The 21,956-nt window shown below is 48.7% G+C and overlaps 1 protein-coding gene across 2 annotated transcripts in view; it reads left to right on the top strand.

Annotated features, from left to right (window-relative positions):
* inpp5kb (inositol polyphosphate-5-phosphatase Kb) overlaps nucleotides 1-21,956 on the top strand; it is an 87,547-nt gene that overhangs the window by 53,891 nt on the left and 11,700 nt on the right. For both annotated transcript variants that reach the window (XM_041851516.2, XM_041851515.2), the window contains 5 exons: nucleotides 3,481-3,656; nucleotides 3,751-3,862; nucleotides 4,275-4,384; nucleotides 13,480-13,705; nucleotides 13,791-13,928. In XM_041851516.2, the coding sequence (XP_041707450.1) occupies nucleotides 3,481-3,656; nucleotides 3,751-3,862; nucleotides 4,275-4,384; nucleotides 13,480-13,705; nucleotides 13,791-13,928 (762 nt within the window). The remainder of the gene's footprint in view (nucleotides 1-3,480; nucleotides 3,657-3,750; nucleotides 3,863-4,274; nucleotides 4,385-13,479; nucleotides 13,706-13,790; nucleotides 13,929-21,956) is intronic.

The following is a 21,956-nucleotide window of genomic DNA, read 5'->3' as shown; positions in this document are numbered from 1 at the left end:
CCTACCAAGTTGGAATGGCGGAAGCTGTCTCCGCACCACGTGCTCTCACCACTGGTGTCCCCCAGGGCTCAGTTCTAGGCCCTCTCCTATTCTCGCTATACACCAAGTCACTTGGCTCTGTCATATCCTCACATGGCCTCTCCTATCATTGCTACGCTGACAACACACAACTAATCTTCTCCTTTCCCTCTTCTGATAACCAGGTGGCGAATCGCATCTCTGCATGTCTGGCAGACATATCAGTATGGATGACGGATCACCACCTCAAGCTGAACCCTGGCAAGACGGAGCTGCTCTTCCTCCCGTGGAAGGACTGCCCGTTCCATGATCTCACCATCACGGTTGACAACTCCGTTGTGTCCTCCTCCCAGAGTGCGAAGAGCCTTGGCGTGACCCTGGACAACACCCTGTCGTTCTCCGCTAACATCAAGGCGGTGACCCGATCCTGTAGGTTCATGCTCTACAACATTCGGAGAGTACGACCCTGCCTTACACAGGAAGTGGCACAGGTCCTAATCCAGGCACTTGTCATCTCCCCGTCTGGATTACTGCAACTTCGCTGTTGGCTGGGCTCCCTGCCTGTGCCATTAAACCCCTACAACTCATCCAGAATGCCGCAGCCCGTCTGGTGTTCAACCTTCCCAAGTTCTCTCACGTCACCCCGCTCCTCCGCACACTCCACTGGCTTCCAGTTGAAGCTCGCATCTGCTACAAGACCATGGTGCCTGCCTACGGAGCTGTGAGGGGAACGGCACCTCCGTACCTTCAGGCTCTGATCAGTCCCTACACCCAAACGAGGGCACTGCGTTCATCCACCTCTAGCCTGCTGGCTCCCCTATCTCTGCGGAAGCATAGTTCCCTCTCAGCCCAGTCAAAACTGTTCGCTGCTCTGGCACCCCAATGGTGGAACAAGCTCCCTCACGACGCCAGGACAGCGGAGTCACTCACCACCTTCCGGAGACATTTGAAACCCCACCTCTTTAAGTAATACCTGGGATAGGATAAAGTAATCCTTCACCCCCCCTTTACTCCAAACCCCCCAAAAAAAAAAACATTGTAAAGTGGTTATCCCACTGGCTATAAGGTGAATGCACCTATTTGTAAGTCGCTCTGGATAAGAGCGTCTGCTAAATGACGTAAATGTAAATGTAAATGTGTTCTTTGGATGCAACTCAGCATTCTTTGTCCTCCAAACACGACGAGTTGAGTTTTTACCAAAAAGTTCTATTTTGGTTTCATCTGACCATATGACATTCTCCCAATCCTCTTCTGGATCATCCAAATGCACTCTAGCAAACTTCAGACGGGCCTGGACATGTACTGGCTTAAGCAGGGGGACACGTCTGGCACTGCAGGATTTGAGTCCCTGGCGGCGTAGTGTGTTACTGATGGTAGGCTTTGTTACTTTGGTCCCAGCTCTCTGCAGGTCATTCACTAGGTCCCCCGTGTGGTTCTGGGATTTTTGCTCACCGTTCTTGTGATCATTTTGACCCTACAGGGTGAGATCTTGCGTGGAGCCCCAGATCGAGGGAGATTATCAGTGGTCTTGTATGTCTTCCATTTCCTAATAATTGCTCCCACAGTTAATTTCTTCAAACCAAGCTGCGTACCTATTGCAGATTCAGTCTTCCCAGCCTGGTGCAGGTCTACAATTTTGTTTCTGGTGTCCTTTGACAGCTCTTTGGTCTTGGCCATAGTGGAGTTTGGAGTGTGACTGTTTGAGGTTGTGGACAGGTGTCTTTTATACTGATAACAAGTTCAAACAGGTGCCATTAATACAGGTAACGAGTGGAGGACAGAGGAGCCTCTTAAAGAAGAAGTTACAGGTCTGTGAGAGCCAGAAATCTTGCTTGTTTGTATGGACCTGATAGCTTTATTAACTCTATATACTGGGGATGGACCTGATAGCTTTATTAACTCTTTATCCTGGGTATGGACCTGATAGCTTTATTAACTCTATATACTGGGTATGGACCTGATAGTTTTATTAACTCTATATACTGGGTATGGACTTGATAGTTTTATTAACTCTATATACTGGGTATGGACCTGATAGCTTTATTAACTCTATATACTGGGGATGGACCTGATAGCTTTATTAACTCTATATACTGGGTATGGACCTGATAGCTTTATTAACTCTATATACTGGGTATGGACCTGATAGCTTTATTAACTCTATATATTGGGGATGGACCTGATAGCTTTATTAACTCTATATACTGGGTATGGACCTGATAGTTTTATTATCTCTATATACTGGGTATGGACCTGATAGCTTTATTAACTCTATATATTGGGGATGGACCTGATAGCTTTATTAACTCTATATACTGGGGATGAAGCTGATAGCTTTATTAACTCTATATACTGGGTATGGACCTGATAGCTTTATTAACTCTATATATTGGGGATGGACCTGATAGCTTTATTAACTCTATATACTGGGGATGGACCTGATAGCTTTAGTAACTCTATATACTGGGTATGGACCTGATAGATTTATTAACTCTATATACTGGGTATGGACCTGATAGCTTTATTAACTCTATATATTGGGGATGGACCTGATAGCTTTATTAACTCTATATACTGGGGATGGACCTGATAGCTTTATTAACTCTATATACTGGGTATGGAACTGATAGCTTTATTAACTCTATATACTGGGGATGGACCTGATAGCTTTATTAACTCTATATACTGGGGATGGACCTGATAGCTTTATTAACTCTATATACTGGGTATGGACCTGATAGCTTTATTAACTCTATATACTGGGGATGGACCTGATAGCTTTATTAACTCTATATACTGGGGATGGACCTGATAGCTTTATTAACTCTATATATTGGGGATGGACCTGATAGCTTTATTAACTTTATATACTGGGGATGGACCTGATAGCTTTATTAACTCTATATACTGGGTATGGACCTGATAGCTTTATTAACTCTATATACTGGGGATGGACCTGATAGCTTTATTAACTCTATATACTGGGGATGGACCTGATAGCTTTATTAACTCTATATACTGGGGATGGACATGATAGCTTTATTAACTCTATATACTGGGTATGGACCTGATAGCTTTATTAACTCTATTTACTGGGTATGGACCTGATAGTTTTATTAACTCTATATATTGGGTATGGACCTGATAGTTTTATTAACTCTATATACTGGGTATGGACCTGATAGTTTTATTAACTCTATATACTGGGGATGGACCTGATAGCTTTATTAACTCTATATACTGGGTATGGACCTGATAGCTTTATTAACTCTATATACTGGGGATGGACCTGATAGCTTTATTAACTCTATATACTGGGTATGGACCTGATAGCTTTATTAAATCTATATATTGGGGATGGACCTGATAGCTTTATTAACTCTATATATTGGGGATGGACCTGATAGCTTTATTAACTATATATACTGGGGATGGACCTGATATCTTTATTCTCTCTCTCAGGGTAATAAGGGCGGTGTATCCGTGCGGTTCTCCCTTTATGGTCACATGATGTGTTTTGTGAACTGCCACCTGACGGCTCATATGGGCAACGCTCTGCAGCGCGTTGATGAGTTTGAGTACATTCTGGAGACTCAGGACTTTGACCTGGACAACACACCCACCGTCCGAGACCACAAGTCAGTACCACACACACAGTCACACACACACGCACGAGCGCACACACACACACACACACACACACACAAACACACTTATCTCTCTCTCTCCCAGGGTGGTTTTCTGGTTTGGTGATCTGAACTTCCGAATCGCTGACCATGGAATGCACTTCCTCCGATCCTCCATCAACAGCGGACGCTTCAACCTTCTGTGGGAGAGGGACCAGGTAACACACAGACATGTGCCTCCCAAGTGGCGCAGTGGTCTACGGCACTGCATCGCAGTGCTAGCTGTGCCACTAGAGATCCTTGTTCGAATCCAGGCTCTGTCGTAGTCGGCCGCGACCGGGAGACCCATGGGGCGGCGCGCACAATTGGCCCAGCGTCGTCCAGGGTAGGGGAGGGAATGGCCGGCAGGGGATGTAGCTCAGTTGGTAGAGCATGGCGTTTGCAACGCCAGGGTTGTGGGTTCGATTCCCAGGGGGGGCCAGTATGAAAAATATAAATAATGTATGCACTCACTAACTGTAAGTCGCTCTGGATAAGAGCGTCTGCTAAATGACGTAAATGTAAAAAATTATACACACACATGATACAAGCACACACCATCTCTCTCTAACTCTGTTTGTTATCCTGTAGCTGTTAACGATGAAGAAAAAGGAACCGTTCCTGCAGGAGTTTGAGGAGGGACCTCTGAAGTTTAAACCTACATACAAGTTCGACCGCAACTCTGACACCTACGATACCAGGTAACACACTACACAGTCAAATACACTCCTGTACAGCACACACTTCATAAGCCAACTTGCTGTCTGACCAATGAGAGAGAGAGAGAGAGAGAGAGACCAAGAGGACACCAGATAAGACAGAAGAAAGTACACCAGCCAGGACAGACTGACCCTAGACCCCGGCACATAGACTATTGCAGCATAGACGCTGAGGACTGTGACGTCGGGGGACACTGTGACCCCTGGACAGGGCCAACCAGGCAGGATACAACCCCTCCCACTTTGCCAAAGACAATAAGGAGGCCTGCGTCTTGTGACCGTAGCGTACGTGTAGGTATGTACGGCAGGACCAAATCAGAGAGATAGGTAGGAGCAAGCCCATGTAATGTTTTGTAGGTTAGCAGTAAAACCTTGAAATCAGCCCTAGCCTTAACAGGAAGCCAGTGTAGAGAGGCTAGCACTGGAGTAATATGATCATTTTGGGGGGTTCTAGTCAAGATTCTAGCAGCCATGTTTAGCACTAACTGAAGTTTATTTAGTGCTTTATCCGGGTAGCCGGAGAGTAGAGCGTTGCAGTAGTCTAATCTAAAAGAGATAAAAGCATGAATTAGCTTTTATGCGTCATTTATGGACAAACGTTTCTGATTTTTGCAGTTACAGAGACAAAAGCTGCTCTTGAAAAATGTTTGATACGCTTTTCGAAAAAGAGGTCCTTCACAGTTTAGTTTCAGACGACTGTACAACCATTGAGATTCATTGACAGATCTGATAGCAGATCCCTTTGTTTATAGGGTCCTAAAACTAGTATCTCTGTTTTGTCCAAGTTAAAAGTACAGTATAAAAATTGCCAGCATCCACTTCCTCATGTCTGAAACCAAGGCTTCCAGGGTAGGCAATTTTGGTGGCTTCACCATGCTTCTTTGAAATGTACAGCTGTGTGTCGTCTGCATAGCAGTGAAAGTTGACAATTTTGTTTCCGTATGACATCACCAAGAGTTTATTAGGTACACCCATTTAGTACCGGGTCGGAACCCCCTTTGCCTTCTGAGCATGGAAACGTTGCTCAATTGGAACCCGGTGTGGTCGTCTGCTGCAATAGCCAAGGTGACAAGGTGACCTCCGTGACAAGGTGACCTCCGTGACAAGGACCGACGAGTTGTGAGTTACGAGATGCACACCACTGTTGTGCTGCGCCGTTATTTGCCTGTTTGTCGCCCGCCTGTTAGCTTGCATGATTCTTGCCATTCTCCTTTGACCTCTCATCAACGAGCTGTTTTCTCCCAGAGGACTGCCCGCTGACTGGATGTGTTTTGTTTGTCTCACCATTCTCGGTAAACCCTAGACACTGTCGTGCGTGAAAAGCCCAGGAGGCCGGCAGTTTCTAAGATACAGGCGCGCGCCTGGCACCGACGATCATACCATGCTCAAAGTTGCTTAGGTCACTTGTTTTGCCCATTCTACCATTCAATCGGAACAGTAACTGAATGCCTCGATGCCTGTCTGCCTGCTTTATATAGCAAGTCATGGCTATTTGTGAACAGGGTGGTGTACCTATTAAACTGGCCACTGAGTGTTTAGTGAAAACAATAGTGTTCCTAGAACGGAACCTTGAGGAACAGCGAAACGTACCATTAATTTGTCGGAGGATAAACCATCCACAGAGACAAATCTTTCCAACAGATGAGATCTAAACCAAGCAAGAACTTGACGTGTAGTCCAATTAGGGTTTACAATCTCTCCAAAGAATATGGTGATCGATGGTGTCGAAAGTGTCACTAAGGTCTAGGACAGGGTTCTTCAATTCCGGTCCTGGAGGGCCAAAACACCTCAGTTTTTCATCCTCTCCTTCTAATCAGGGGCTAATTTAGACCTGGGACACCAGGTGAGTGCAATTAACTACCAGGTAGATATAAAAAACAGAAGTGTTTCGGCCTTCCAGAATTGAAGAACCCTGGTCTAGGAGTATGAGGACAGACGCAGAGCCTTGGTCTGACGCCATTAAAAGGTCATTTGCCACCTTCACGAGTGCAGTCTCAGTGCTATGATGGGGTCTAAAACCAGACTGGAGCATTTTGTATACATTATTTTGTCTTCAGGAAGGCAGTGAGTTGCTGCACAACAGCTTTTTTTGATGATAGGAATGGGAGATTCGATATAGGTCGATAGTTTTAATTTTCCAGGACAAGGTTTGGCTTTTTCATGAGAGGCTTTATTACTGCCACTTTTAGTGAGTTTGGTACACATCCGGAGGATAGGGAGCCATTTATTATGTTTAACATAGGAGGGCCAAGCACAGGAAGTAGCTCTTTCAGTAGTTTAGTTGGAATAGGGTCTAGTAGGCAGCTGGAAGTTTTAGAGGCCATCACAATTTCTTATGAATGTGTCGAGAGATACAGGATTTAAAAACTTGAGTATCTCCATTGATCCGAGGTCTTGGCAGTTCTGTGCAGACTCAGGACAACTGAGTTTTTGGAGAAATACGCAGATTCAAAGAGGAGTCCGTAATTTGTTTTCTAATGTTCATGATCTTTTCATCGAAAAAGTTCATGAATTCATCACTGCTGAAGTGAAGGCCAACTTCACTTGAGGAATGTTGCTTTTTAGTTAGGTTTGCGAGAGTATAAAAAAATAACATTTTGAATTATTTTTATTCTCCTCAATCAGGTTGGAAAGTGGGCTGATCGAGCAGCAGTGAGGGCTCTTCGATATTGCACGGTAGTGTCTTTCCAAGCTAGTCGGAAGACTTTTAATTTGGCGCCATTTCCGTTCCAATTTTCTGTACGCTTGCTTCAGGTCACGTGTATTTTCTGTATACCAGGGAGCTAGTTTCTTGAGGCAATTTCTTTTAGTTTTTTGCTGTGCGACCGCATCTAGGGTATTAAGCAGGGTTAAGTTTAGGTCCTCGATTAGGTGAATTGCTGATTTTTGTACTCCGATGTCATTGGGAATCTTTATGTTGTCTGAGAATGTATAGTGCGACTTTTGATCATCCGTGGTTGGTTTGTAAGCAAATTAGTTGTTGCGATTACAAATGTAATAAGATGGTGGTCTGATTTTGAGGAAAAACATTTAGATCCACAATATGTATTCCACGGGACAAAACTAGATCCAGGTTGTGATTGTGTCAATGCGCAGGTCCTGAGACATGTTGATTCGATGATGGCTCCGAAAGCCTTTTGGAGTGGGTCTGTGGACATCTTCATGTGAATATTGATGTCACCCAAGAAATGTAATATCTGCCAAGACTACGAGGTCCGATAGGAATTCAGGGAACTCAGTGAGGAACTCTGTATACAGCTAGAGGAGTTAGAGCCCTGTCTATGTTGGTAGATAAGATGAGAGCACCCCTCCAGCTAGGATGGAGTCCATCACTCCTCAGCAGGCCAGGCTTGGTCCTGTAGCACCCCTCCAGCTAGGATGGAGTCCATCACTCCTCAGCAGGCCAGGCTTGGTCCTGTAGCACCCCTCCATCTAGGATGGAGTCCATCACTCCTCAGCAGGCCAGGCTTGTTCCTGTAGCACCCCTCCATCTAGGATGGAGTCCATCACTCCTCAGCAGGCCAGGCTTGGTCCTGTAGCACCCCTCCAGCTAGGATGGAGTCCGTCACTCCTCAGCAGGTCAGGCTTGGTCCTGTAGCACCCCTCCATCTAGGATGGAGTCCATCACTCCTCAGCAGGCCAGGCTTGGTCCTGCAACACCCTCCAGCTAGGATGGAGTCCATCACTCCTCAGCAGGCCAGGCTTGGTCCTGTAGCACCCCTCCAGCTAGGATGGAGTCCATCACTCCTCAGCAGGCCAGGCTTGGTCCTGTAGCACCCCTCCAGCTAGGATGGAGTCCATCACTCCTCAGCAGGCCAGGCTTGGTCCTGTAGCACCCCTCCAGCTAGGATGGAGTCCATCACTCCTCAGCAGGCCAGGCTTGGTCCTGTAGCACCCCTCCATCTAGGATGGAGTCCATCACTCCTCAGCAGGCCAGGCTTGGTCCTGTAGCACCCCTCCAGCTAGGATGGAGTCCGTCACTCCTCAGCAGGCCAGGCTTGGTCCTGTTTGTGGGTGAGTCCCAGAAAGAGGGCCAATTATCTACAAATCCTATATTTTGGGAGGAACAGGAAACAGTTTTCAACCAGTGATTGAGTTGTGAGACTCTGCTGTAGAGCTCATCACTCCCCCTAACTGGGAGGGGCCAGAGACAATTACTGCTGTAGAGCTCATCACTCCTCCCCCTAACTGGGAGGGGCCAGAGACAATTACTGCTGTAGAGCTCATCACTCCCCCTAACTGGGAGGGGCCAGAGACAATTACTGCTGTAGAGCTCATCACTCCTCCCCCTAACTGGGAGGGGCCAGAGACAATTACTGCTGTAGAGCTCATCACTCCTCCCCCTAACTGGGAGGGGCCAGAGACAATTACTGCTATAGAGCTCATCACTCCTCCCCCTAACTGGGAGGGGCCAGAGACAATTACTGCTGTAGAGCTCATCACTCCCCCTAACTGGGAGGGGCCAGAGACAATTACTGCTGTAGAGCTCATCACTCCTCCCCCTAACTGGGAGGGGCCAGAGACAATTACTGCTGTAGAGCTCATCACTCCTCCTAACTGGGAGGGGCCAGAGACAATTACTCTGCCGACACTGTACTTGATTTCTAGCTAGATGGTATCCTAGCTAGATGGTATCCTAGCTAGATGGTATCCTAGCTAGATGGTATCCTAGCTGGATGGTATCCTAGCTGGATGGTATCCTAGCTAGATGGTATCCTAGCTAGATGGTATCCTAGCTAGATGGTATCCTAGCTAGATTACACGCTGAAGTTATGTAGATTATTTGGATGGTATCCTAGCTAGATTACACGCTGAAGTTATGTAGATTATTTGGATGGTATCCTAGCTAGATTACACGCTGAAGTTATGTAGATTATTTGGATGGTATCCTAGCTAGATTACACGCTGAAGTTATGTAGATTATTTGGATGGTATCCTAGCTAGATTACACGCTGAAGTTATGTAGATTATTTGGATGGTATCCTAGCTAGATTACACGCTGAAGTTATGTAGATTATTTGGATGGTATCCTAGCTAGATTACACGCTGAAGTTATGTAGATTATTTGGATGGTATCCTAGCTAGATTACACGCTGAAGTTATGTAGATTATTTGGATGGTATCCTAGCTAGATTACACACTGAAGTTATGTAGATTATTTGGATGGTATCCTAGCTAGATTACACGCTGAAGTTATGTAGATTATTTGGATGGTATCCTAGCTAGATTACACGCTGAAGTTATGTTGTGCTTGGAGGCCTCTGACTGCTTCATCCTAACATCATTGGTGCCGACGTGGATAACAATATCCCTATACACTCTACGCTCGCCAGTTTTACCCTTAGCCAGCACCATCTTCAGATTAGCCTTTACGTCGGTAGCCAAGCCCCCTGGTAAACAGTGTATGATCCCTGGATGATTCTTCTTCAGTCTGATATTGTGGGTAATGGAGTCGCCAATGACTAGGGTTTTCAATTTGTCAGGGCTAATGGTGAGAGGCCTCGGTGGCTCAGACCCATTAACGGGTGGAAGAGAGACCTGAGAAGGCTCAGACCCCGTAACGGGTGGAGGAGAGACCTGAGAAGGCTCAGACCCATTAACGGGTGGAGGAGAGACCTGAGAAGGCTCAGACCCCGTAACGGGTGGAGGAGAGACCTGAGAAGGCTCAGACCCCGTAACGGGTGGAGGAGAGACCAGAGAAGGCTCAGACCCCGTAACGGGTGGAGGAGAGACCTGAGAAGGCTCAGACCCCGTAACAGGTGGAGGAGAGACCTGAGAAGGCTCAGACCCCGTAACGGGTGGAGGAGAGACCTGAGAAGGCTCAGACCCCGTAACGGGTGGAGGAGAGACCTGAGAAGGCTCAGACCCCGTAACGGGTGGAGGAGAGACCTGAGAAGGCTCAGACCCCGTAACGGGTGGAGGAGAGACCTGAGAAGGCTCAGACCCCGTAATGGGTGGAGGAGAGACCTGAGAAGGCTCAGGCTCAGACTCCGACTCGTTTTTTAGTGGTTGAAGGTTGAAGGTTTCTATCGGCTGTATGAGTGACCCCGGTTGACAATGCCGACAGCATTTCTTTCCAGCAGCCTGTACTTACTGGTGGCACAGATGCTGTTTCATTCTTTCCTACACTTACATTGCTCTTGCCTAACGACTGCATCTGAAGCTGTGCTTGCAACACGGCTATCCTCACCATAAGGCGATAGTTCTCCATTATAGTATGAGTACAGCGACTGCAATGAGAAGGCATAATGTTTCCCGTGTGTATCAAGAATGGTCCACCACACAAAAGGCATCCAGCCAACTTCACACAACTGTGGGAAGCATTGGAGTCAACCTGGGCCAGCATCTCTTTGGAACGCTTTCAGCACCATGTAGAGTCCTTGCCAGGACGAATTGAGGCTGTTCTGAGGGCAAAAGGTGACGCAACTCAATATTAGGAAGGTGTTCCTAATGTTTTGTACAGTCAGTCTAGAATGCTGAACTCGATAGGAGAAGTTTGGGTTGAGTCACGACACTGACCTTCAACAAGTTTGTTCAAACCTAAACATGCATGCTTACAGAATATTTAATTCAATCTTCTCATTGGCAGAATTGACATCTTTCAGTTGCCTGGTCTGATTGAGCTGATCTGCCCGGCTCTCCCACACAGTTCCCAGGCGGTCATTTCAGTCACTCATCAATCTTTTGAACTGTTGCGAAGCCAGAACTCTTGACTTGTAAACTAACCTCAATTAACAACAAAGTTTACGCTCTCCTACTTTCATATCGGCTATTGTTGCTATGTGCGCTGTTATTCATTAATCTGTGTTTCCACGCTCACGCACCAAAGACCGCAAATGTTATTACAAACGAATGCTATAACAAACGAATGCTATAAGAAACGAATGCTATAAGAAAGGAATGCTATAACAAACAAATGCTATAACAAACGAATGCTATAACAAACGAATGCTATAAGAAACTAATGCTATAACAAACGAATGCTATAACAAACGAATGCTATAAGAAACTAATGCTATAACAAACGAATGCTATAACAAACGAATGCTATAACAAACGAATGCTATAACAAACGAATGCTATAACAAACGAATGCTATAACAAACGAATGCTATAACAAACGAGTGCTCTAAGAAACTAATGCTATTAGAAACGAATGCTATAACAAACGAATGCTATAACAAACGAATGCTATAACAAACGAATGCTATAACAAACGAATGCTATAACAAACGAATGCTATAACAAACGAATGCTATAACAAATGAATGCTATAACAAACGAATGCTATAAGAAACGAATGCTATAACAAACGAATGCTATAACAAACGAATGCTATAACAAATGAATGCTATAACAAACGAATGCTATAAGAAACGAATGCTATAACAAATGAATGCTATAACAAATGAATGCTATAACAAACAAATGCTATAACAAACGAATTCTATAACAAACGAGTGCTATAAGAAACGAATGCTATTAGAAACGAATGCTATAACAAACGAATGCTATAACAAACGAATGCTATAACAAACGAGTGCTATAACAAACGAATGCTATAAGAAACGAATGCTATAACAAATGAGTGCTATAACAAACGAATGCTATAACAAACGAATGCTATAACAAACGAATGCTATAAGAAACGAATGCTATAACAAATGAATGCTATAACAAACGAATGCTATAACAAACGAATGCTATAACAAACGAATGCTATAACAAACGAATGCTATAACAAACGAATGCTATAACAAACGAGTGCTATAACAAACGAATGCTATAACAAACGAATGCTATAACAAACGAGTGCTATAACAAACGAATGCTATAAGAAACGAATGCTATAACAAACGAGTGCTATAACAAACGAGTGCTATAACAAACGAATGCTATAACAAACGAATGCTATAAGAAACGAATGCTATAACAAACGAATGCTATAACAAACGAATGCTATAACAAACGAATGCTATAACAAACGAATGCTATAACAAACGAGTGCTATAACAAACGAGTGCTATAACAAACGAATGCTATAACAAACGAGTGCTATAAGAAACTAATGCTATTAGAAACGAATTCTATAACAAACGAATGCTATAACAAACGAATGCTATAACAAATGAATGCTATAACAAACGAATGCTATAACAAACGAATGCTATAAGAAACGAGTGCTATAAGAAATGGATGCTATAACAAACGAATGCTATAACAAACGAATGCTATAAGAAACGAATGCTATAACAAACGAGTGCTATAACAAACGAATGCTATAACAAACGAATGCTATAACAAACAAATGCTATAAGAAACGAGTGCTATAACAAACGAATGCTATAACAAACAAATGCAATTACAAACTAATGCTGTAACAAACGAATGCTATAACAAACGAATGCTATAACAAACGAACGCTATAACAAACGAGTGCTATAACAAACGAATGCTATAACAAACGAGTGCTATAACAAACGAGTGCTATAAGAAACGAATGCTTGTCGTGAAATCTACTTCCTGGACGATGTGAATCTACTTCCTGGACGTCGTGATTGGAGGAAACATTGTTTAACCTGTAGCCAAGGCTTTATATCCTGTATGGTTAATTGTGGTTAGCGTTTGGTTACAACCTGCCACAATATCGATGTTGCAAGCTAAGGTATAGGATATTAGGCCTAGCTGGACCAGGCTATCTGAGCCTAGCTGGACCAGGCTATCTGAGCCTAGCTGGACCAGGCTATCTGAGCCTAGCTGGACCAGGCTATCTGAGCCTAGCTGGACCAGGCTATCTGAGCCTAGCTGGACCAGGCTATCTGAGCCTAGCTGGACCAGGCTATCTGAGCCTAGCTGGACCAGGCTATCTGAATGTCCACATGATGGTAGTTAGAGGTAGAGGTAGCTGGATGGATGGAAGATGGTATCCTACATATTCATTATTTAATAGAAGCAAATACACAGACTATTTTGAGAGAGAGACAGTATAAAGAGGAGGATGTGTATTAAACCCTCCCAACTCTCTGAGTCACCTGATCTCATAGTGACATCACTTCCTGTGTTCTTTGATTGGCCAGTGGTAAGAAGAGGAAGCCAGCATGGACCGACCGCATTCTGTGGCGCATCAAACCCAAAACCCCGCCCCCTGAGGATGACGAGGAGGAGAAGGCGTCGACCTCCACCCAACACTCGGATGACGGACAGGAGGAGTATCCAATCAAAGTGCTACAGGACACCTACACCTGCGACCCCAGCTACGGGGTCAGCGACCACAAACCTGTCATAGGAATCTTTAACCTGGAGGTAGGAACACACAACACACAGACACACACACACACACAAAGAGATACACACAGAGACACACATAACCCCTGTCCTCTCCCTGTAGATGAGGAAGCGTAGTGACAGGGCACTTGTCAGTGTGTGTCCAGAGGGCCAGTGGAGCGCTGACCAGGAAGCTGAGCTGTCCTACACCATCCTGGAAGACTTCATGTCCTCTACCTGGGACTGGATAGGACTCTACAAGGTGAGGGGGGAGGAAAGAGGTGTAGTGGGAGACAATGAGGAGTAAGAGAGAGAGTGGTGGGGGAGAGAGAGAGAGGGGTGGGGGAGAGAGAGAGAGGGAGGTGGGGCGAGAGAGAGAGAGGTGGGGGAGAGAGAGAGGGTGGGGAGAGAGAGAGGGGTGGGGGGAGAGAGAGAGGGGTGGGGGAGAGAGAGAGTGGTGGGGGAGAGAGAGAGGGAGGTGGGGAGAGAGAGAGGGGTGGGGGGAGAGAGAGAGGGTGGGGGAGAGAGAGAGTGGTGGGGGAGAGAGAGAGAGGTGGGGGAGAGAGAGGGAGGTGGGGGAGAGAGAGAGAGGTGGGGGAGAAAGAGGGAGGTGGGGGAGAGAGAGTGTGGTGGGGGAGAGAGAGGTGGGGAGAGAGAGAGAGGTGGGGGAGAGAGAGAGAGGTGGGGGGAGAGAGAGAGTGGTGGGGAGAGAGAGAGGGAGGTGGGGGAAGAGAGGTGGGGGAGAAAGAGGGAGGTGGGGGAGAGAGAGTGTGGTGGGGAGAGAGAGGGGGGAGAGAGAGAGAGAGGTGGGGAGAGAGAGAGAGAGGTGGGGGAGAGAGAGAGTGGTGGGGGAGAGAGAGAGTGGTGGGGAGAGAGAGAGGGGTGGGGGAGAGAGAGAGAGGTGGGGAGAAAGAGGAGGTGGGGAGAGAGAGAGAGGGAGAGAGAGAGTGGTGGGGGAGAAAGAGAGGTGGGGGAGAGAGAGGGGTGGGGGAGAGAGAGAGGGGTGGGGGAGAGAGAGAGAGGTGGGGGAGAAAGAGGGAGGTGGGGGGAGAGAGAGAGAGGTGGGGGAGAAAGAGGGAGGTGGGGGGAGAGAGATAGTGTGGTGGGGGAGAGAGAGGTGGGGAGAGAGAGAGAGAGAGAGGTGGGGGAGAGAGAGAGAGAGGTGGGGAGAGAGAGAGGGTGGGAGAGAGAGAGAGGGGGGAGAGAGAGGTGGGGGAGAGAGAGAGAGAGGTGGGGGAGAGAGAGAGAGAGGTGGGGGAGAGAGAGAGAGAGGGAGAGAGAGAGGTGGGGGAGAGAGAGAGAGGTGGGGGAGAGAGAGAGAGTTGGGGGAGAGAGAGAGGTGGGGGAGAGAGAGAGAGAGAGAGAGGTGGGGAGAGAGAGAGAGGTGGGAGAGAGAGAGAGAGAGGTGGGGGAGAGAGAGTGGTGGGGGAGAGAGAGAGAGTTGGGGGAGAGAGAGAGGTGGGGGAGAGAGAGAGAGAGAGAGAGGTGGGGGAGAGAGAGAGGTGGGGGAGAGAGAGAGAGAGGTGGGGGAGAGAGAGAGAGGTGGGGGAGATAGAGAGAGTGGTGGGGGAGAGAGAGAGAGTGGTGGGGAGAGAGAGAGAGAGGTGGGGGAGAGAGAGAGTGTGTGGGAGAGAGAGAGAGTTGGGGGAGAGAGAGGTGGGGAGAGAGAGAGAGAGAGAGAGAGGTGGGGGGAGAGAGAGAGAGAGAGAGAGGTGGGGGAGAGAGAGTGGTGGGGGAGAGAGAGAGAGAGAGAGAGGTGGGGGAGAGAGAGAGGTGGGGGAGAGAGAGAGGTGGGGGAGAGAGAGAGAGGTGGGGGAGAGAGAGAGAGTGGGGAGAGAGAGAGAGGGTGGGGGGAGAGAGAGAGAGGGAGAGAGAGAGAGTGGGAGAGAGAGTGGGGGAGAGAGAGAGAGAGAGGTGGGGGAGAGAGAGAGAGTGGTGAGATAGAGAGAGTGGAGGGGAGAGAGAGTGGTGGGGGAGAGAGAGAGAGAGAGAGAGAGAGAGGTGGGGGAGAGAGAGAGATGAGAGAGAGAGAGAGGGTGGGAGAGAGAGAGAGTGGGGGGAGAGAGAGAGAGGTGGGGAGAGAGAGAGAGAGGTGGGGGGAGAGAGAGAGAGAGAGGTGAGGAGAGAGAGGGTAGAGAGAGAGAGAGTGGTGGAGAGAGAGAGAGAGGTGGGGGAGAGAGAGAGAGAGGTGGGGGGGGAGAGAGAGAGAGTGGTGGGGGAGAGAGAGAGAGAGGTGGGGGAGAGAGAGAGAGAGGTGGGGGAGAGAGAGAGATGGTGGGGAGAGAGAGAGAGAGGGGAGAGAGAGAGAGAGGTGGGGGAGAGAGAGAGAGGTGGAGAGAGAGAGAGAGGTGGGGGAGAGAGAGAGAGAGAGGTGGGGGAGAGAGAGAGAGGGTGGGGAGAGAGAGAGAGAGGTGGGGAGAGAGAGAGAGAGTGGGGGAAGAGAGAGAGAGGTGGGGAAGAGAGAGAGAGAGGTGGGGAGAGAGAGAGAGTGGTGGGGAGAGAGAGAGAGAGGTGGGGGGAGAGAGAGAGAGAGAGTGGGGAGAGAGAGAGAGAGGTGGGGGAGAGAGAGAGAGAGTGGGAGAGAGAGAGTGGTGGGGGGAGAGAGAGAGGGAGAGAGAGAGTGGTGGGGGAGAGAGAGAGAGGTGGGGGAGAGAGAGAGGTGGGGAGAGAGAGAGAGTGGGGGAGAGAGAGAGAGGTGGGGGAGAGAGAGAGAGGTGGGGAGAGAGAGAGTGGTGGGGAGAGAGAGAGAGAGGTGAGAGAGAGAGTGAGTGGGGAGAGAGAGAGAGAGGTGGGGGAGAGAGAGAGAGGGGGAGAGAGGGTGTGGGGAGAGAGAGAGAGGTGGGGGAGAGAGAGAGAGAGAGGTGGGGAGAGAGAGAGAGGTGGGAGAGAGAGAGAGAGAGGTGGGGGAGAGAGAGTGGTGGGGAGAGAGAGAGAGAGAGAGGTGGGGGAGAGAGAGGGTGGGGGAGAGAGAGAGAGAGGTGGGGGAGAGAGAGGTGGGGAGAGAGAGTGAGAGAGAGAGAGAGTGGGGGAGAGAGAGAGAGAGGTGGGGAGAGAGGAGAAGAGAGAGAGAGAGGTGGGGGAGAGAGAGAGAGAGAGAGAGAGAGGTGGGGGAGAGAGAGAGAGAGAGGGAGAGAGAGAGGTGGGGAGAGAGAGAGAGAGAGGTGGGGGAGAGAGAGAGGTGGGGGGAGAGAGAGAGAGAGAGAGGTGGGGGGAGAGAGAGAGGTGGGGGGAGAGAGAGAGAGAGGTGGGGAGAGAGAGAGTGGTGGAGAGAGAGAGAGAGGTGGGGGAGAGAGAGAGAGAGAGAGAGAGAGAGAGAGAGGTGGGGGAGAGAGAGAGAGAGAGAGGGTGGGGAGAGAGGAGAGAGAGGTGGGGGGAGAGAGAGAGATGGGGGAGAGAGAGGAGTGGGGGAGAGAGAGAGAGAGAGAGGTGGGGGAGAGAGAGAGAGAGGTGGGGAGAGAGAGAGAGAGTGGGAGAGAGAGAGAGTGGTGGGGGGAGAGAGAGAGAGAGGTTGGGGGAGAGAGAGAGAGATGAGAGAGAGAGGTGGGGAGAGAGAGAGAGGTGGGGGAGAGAGAGAGAGAGAGTGGTGGGGGAGGGAGGAAGAGAGAGAGAGAGTGGTGGGGGAGAGAGAGAGAGAGAGAGAGAGAGAGAGAGAGAGAGAGGTGGGGGAGAGAGAGAGAGAGAGAGAGAGAGAGAGAGGTGGGGAGAGAGAGAGAGAGGTGGGGGAGAGAGAGGTGGGGGAGAGAGAGAGTGGGGAGAGAGAGAGAGGTGGGGGAGAGAGAGAGAGAGAGAGAGAGGGAGAGAGAGAGAGGTGGGGAGAGAGAGAGAGTGGGAGAGAGAGAGAGGTGGGGGAGAGAGAGAGGTGAGGAGAGAGAGTGGTGGGGGAGAGAGAGAGTGGGGAGAGAGAGAGAGGTGGGGGAGAGAGAGAGGTGAGAGAGAGAGGAGAGAGAGAGAGAGAGAGAGAGAGTGGTGGGAGAGAGAGAGAGAGAGAGAGGTGGGGAGAGAGAGAGGTGGGGAGAGAGAGAGAGAGAGTGGGGAGAGAGAGAGGTGGAGAGAGAGAGAGAGGGAGAGAGAGAGGTGGGGGAGAGAGAGAGAGTGAGTGGGAGAGAGAGAGGTGGGGGGAGAGAGAGAGAGAGAGAGAGAGAGAGAGAGAGAGGTGGGGGAGAGAGAGAGAGAGAGAGGGAGAGAGAGAGAGGTGGGAGAGAGAGAGAGAGAGAGAGGGGAGAGAGAGAGAGAGAGAGAGAGAGAGGTGGGAGAGAGAGAGGTGGGGAGAGAGAGAGAGAGAGGGGGAGAGAGAGAGGTGGGGGAGAGAGAGAGAGAGAGAGAGAGAGAGAGAGTGGGGAGAGAGAGAGAGAGAGAGAGAGGGGAGAGAGAGAGGTGGGAGAGAGAGAGAGAGGTGGGGGAGAGAGAGAGAGAGAGAGAGAGAGAGAGAGAGGTGGGGGAGAGAGAGAGGGAGAGAGAGAGAGAGAGAGGTGGGGAGAGAGAGAGGTGGGGGAGAGAGAGAGAGAGAGAGTGGGGAGAGAGAGAGGTGGGAGAGAGAGAGAGAGAGAGGTGGGGGAGGAGAGTGGGAGAGAGAGAGAGAGGTGGGGGAGAGAGAGAGAGAGGAGAGGTGGGGGAGAGAGAGAGGGGAGAGAGAGAGAGGTGGGGGAGGAGAGAGAGAGAGAGAGAGAGAGGTGGGGGAGAGAGAGAGAGAGAGAGAGAGAGAGAGAGGTGGGGGAGAGAGAGAGAGTGGGAGAGAGAGAGAGGTGGGGGAGAGAGAGTGGGGAGAGAGAGAGAGAGGTGGGGGAGAGAGAGAGAGAGAGAGAGGTGGGGGAGAGAGAGAGAGAGGAGGGGGAGAGAGAGAGGTGGGGGGAGAGAGAGAGAGAGAGAGAGGTGGGGGAGAGAGAGAGAGAGAGAGAGGGAGAGAGAGAGAGAGAGAGAGAGAGAGAGAGAGAGAGAGGTGGGGAGAGAGAGAGAGAGAGAGGTGGGGGAGAGAGAGAGAGGAGGAAGAGAGAGAGAGGTGGGGAGAGAGAGAGAGAGGTGGGGAGAGAGAGAGAGAGAGAGAGAGAGAGAGAGAGAGGTGGGGGGAGAGAGAGAGATGGGGGAGAGAGAGAGGTGGGGAGAGAGAGAGAGAGAGAGGTGGGGAGAGAGAGAGAGAGAGAGGTGGGGGAGAGAGAGAGAGGTGGGGGAGAGAGAGAGAGAGAGGTGGGGGAGAGAGAGAGAGAGGTGGGGGAGAGAGAGAGAGAGGTGGGGGAAGAGTAGAGAGAGAGAGAGAGGTGGGGAGAGAGAGTAGAGAGAGAGAGAGGTGGGGAGAGAGAGAGAGAGGTGGGGGGAGAGAGAGGTGGGGGAGAAGAGAGAGAGGTGGGGGAGAGAGAGAGAGAGGTGGGGGAGAGAGAGAGTGGGGGGAGAGAGAGATGGGGAAGAGAGAGAGGTGGGGAGAGAGAGAGAGAGGTGGGGGAGATAGAGAGAGTGGTGGGGGAGAGAGAGAGAGAGAGGTGGGAGAGAGAGAGAGTGGTGGGGGAGAGAGAGCGAGGTGGGGGAGAGTGAGAGAGACAGAGAGAGAGAGAGAGAGGTGGGGAAGTGAGAGAGAGTTGGTTGGGGAGAGAGAGATTTTTTATAAAACTTTTATTTTATACTCAAGTGTTAACACAAATAATGGCACACTGCCTTTTCAGAAATTAAACAACTAATGTCATTCCTAAATAAAAAATTAAAACATACATATAAATTAAATAAAAATACAAAAAAGCATATACAGTGAGGGAAAAAAGTATTTGATCCCCTGCTGATTTTGTACGTTTTCCCACTGACAAAGTAATGATCAGTCTATAATTTTAATGGTAGGTTTATTTGAACAGTGAGAGACAGAATAACAACAACAAAATCCAGAAAAACACATGTAAAAACTGTTATAAATTGATTTGCATTTTAATGAGGGAAATAAGTATTTGACCCCCTCTCAATCAGAAAGATTTCTGGCTCCCAGGTGTCTTTTATACAGGTAACGAGCTGAGAATAGGAGCACACTCTTAAAGTCAGTGCTTCTAATCTCAGCTTGTTACCTGTATAAAAGATACCTGTCCACAGAAGCAATCAATCAATCAGATTCCAAACTCTCCACCATGGCCAAGACCAAAGAGCTCTCCAAGGATGTCAGGGACAAGATTGTAGACCTACACAAGGCTGGAATGGGCTACAAGACCATCGCCAAGCAGCTTGGTGAGAAGGTGACAACAGTTGGTGTGATTATTCGCAAATGGAAGAAATACAAAATAACTGTCAATCTCTCTCGGCCTGGGGCTCCATGCAAGATCTCACCTCGTGGAGTTGCAATGATCATGAGAACGGTGAGGAATCAGCCCAGAACTACACGGGAGGATCTTGTCAATGATCTCAAGGCAGCTGGGACCATAGTCACCAAGAAAACAATTGATAAAACACTACGCCGTGAAAGACTGAAATCCTGCAGCACCCGCAAGGACCCCCTGCTGAATCAAATCAAATCAAATCAAATTTTATTGGTCACATGCTCCGAATACAACAGGTGCAGACATTACAGTGAAATGCTTACTTACAGCCCTTAACCAACAGTGCATTTATTTTAAACAAAAAAAGTAAGAATAAAACAACAACAAAAAAAGTGTTGAGAAAAAAAGAGCAGAAGTAAAATAAAGTGACAGTAGGGAGGCTATATATACAGTAAAATAAAGTGACAGTAGGGAGGCTATATATACAGGGGGGTACCGTTGCAGAGTCAATGTGCGGGGGCACCGGCTAGTTGAGGTAGTTGAGGTGATATGTACATGTGGGTAGAGTTAAAGTGACTATGCATAAATACTTAACAGAGTAGCAGCAGCGTAAAAAGGATGGGGTGGGGGGCAGTGCAAATAGTCCGGGTAGCCATGATTAGCTGTTCAGGAGTCTTATGGCTTGGGGGTAGAAGCTGTTGAGAAGTCTTTTGGACCTAGACTTGGCACTCCGGTACCGCTTGCCGTGCGGTAGCAGAGAGAACAGTCTATGACTAGGGTGGCTGGAGTCTTTGACAATTTTGAGGGCCTTCCTCTGACACCGCCTGGTATAGAGGTCCTGGATGGCAGGGAGCTTTGCCCCAGTGATGTACTGGGCCGTACGCACTACCCTCTGTAGTGCCTTGAGGTCAGAGGCCAAGCAGTTGCCATACCAGGCGGTGATGCAACCAGTCAGGATGCTCTCGATGGTGCAGCTGTAAAAAAATTTGAGGATCTGAGGACCCATGCCAAATCTTTTTAGTCTCCTGAGGGGGAATAGGCTTTGTCGTGCCCTCTTCACGACTGTCTTGGTGTGTTTGGACCATGATAGTTCGTTGGTGATGTGGACACCAAGGAACTTGAAGCTCTCAAACTGTTCCACTACAGCCCCGTCGATGAGAATGGGGGCGTGCTCAGTCTCTTTTTTTTTCCTGTAGTCCACAATCATCTCCTTTGTCTTGGTCACGTTGAGGGAGAGGTTGTTGTCCTGGCACCACACGGCCAGATCTCTGACCTCCTCCCTATAGGCTGTCTCATCGTTGTCGGTGATCAGGCCTACCACTGTTGTGTCGTCGGCAAACTTAATGATGGTGTTGGAGTCGTGCCTGGCCATGCAGTCAAGAAAGCACATATACAGGCCCGTCTGAAGTTTGCCAATGAACATCTGAATGATTCAGAGGAGAACTGGGTGAAAGTGTTGTGGTCAGATGAGACCAAAATCGAGCTCTTTGGCATCAACTCAACTTGCCGTGTTTGGAGGAGGAGGAATGCTGCCTATGACCCCAAGAACACCATCCCCACTGTCAAACATGGAGGTGGAAACATTATGCTTTGGGGGTGTTTTTCTGCTAAGGGGACAGGACAACTTCACCGCATCAAAGGGACGATGGACAGGGCCATTTACCGTCAAATCTTGGGTGAGAACCTCTTTCCCTCAGCCAGGGCATTGAAAATGGTAGTGGATGGGTATTCCAGCATGACAATGACCCAAAACACACGGCCAAGGCAACAAAGGAGTGGCTCAAGAAGAAGCACATTAAGGTCCTGGAGTGGCCTAGCCAGTCTCCAGACCTTAATCCCATAGAAAATCTGTGGAGGGAGCTGAAGGTTCGAGTTGCCAAACTTCAGCCTTAAACCTTAATGACTTGGAGAAGATCTGCAAAGAGGAGTGGGACAAAATCCCTCCTGAGATGTGTGCAAACCTGGGGGCCAACTACAAGAAACGTCTGAACTCTGTGATTGCCAACAAGGGTTTTGCCACCAAGTACTAAGTCATGTTTTGCAGAGGGGTCAAATACTTATTTCCA

This window comes from Coregonus clupeaformis, chromosome 27, assembly GCF_020615455.1.
Source record: "Coregonus clupeaformis isolate EN_2021a chromosome 27, ASM2061545v1, whole genome shotgun sequence".
In the NCBI taxonomy this organism is placed as follows: Eukaryota; Metazoa; Chordata; class Actinopteri; order Salmoniformes; family Salmonidae; genus Coregonus; species Coregonus clupeaformis.
The sequence above is the reverse complement of the archived record's forward strand: the minus strand, read 5'-3'. Positions and strand labels throughout refer to the sequence as shown.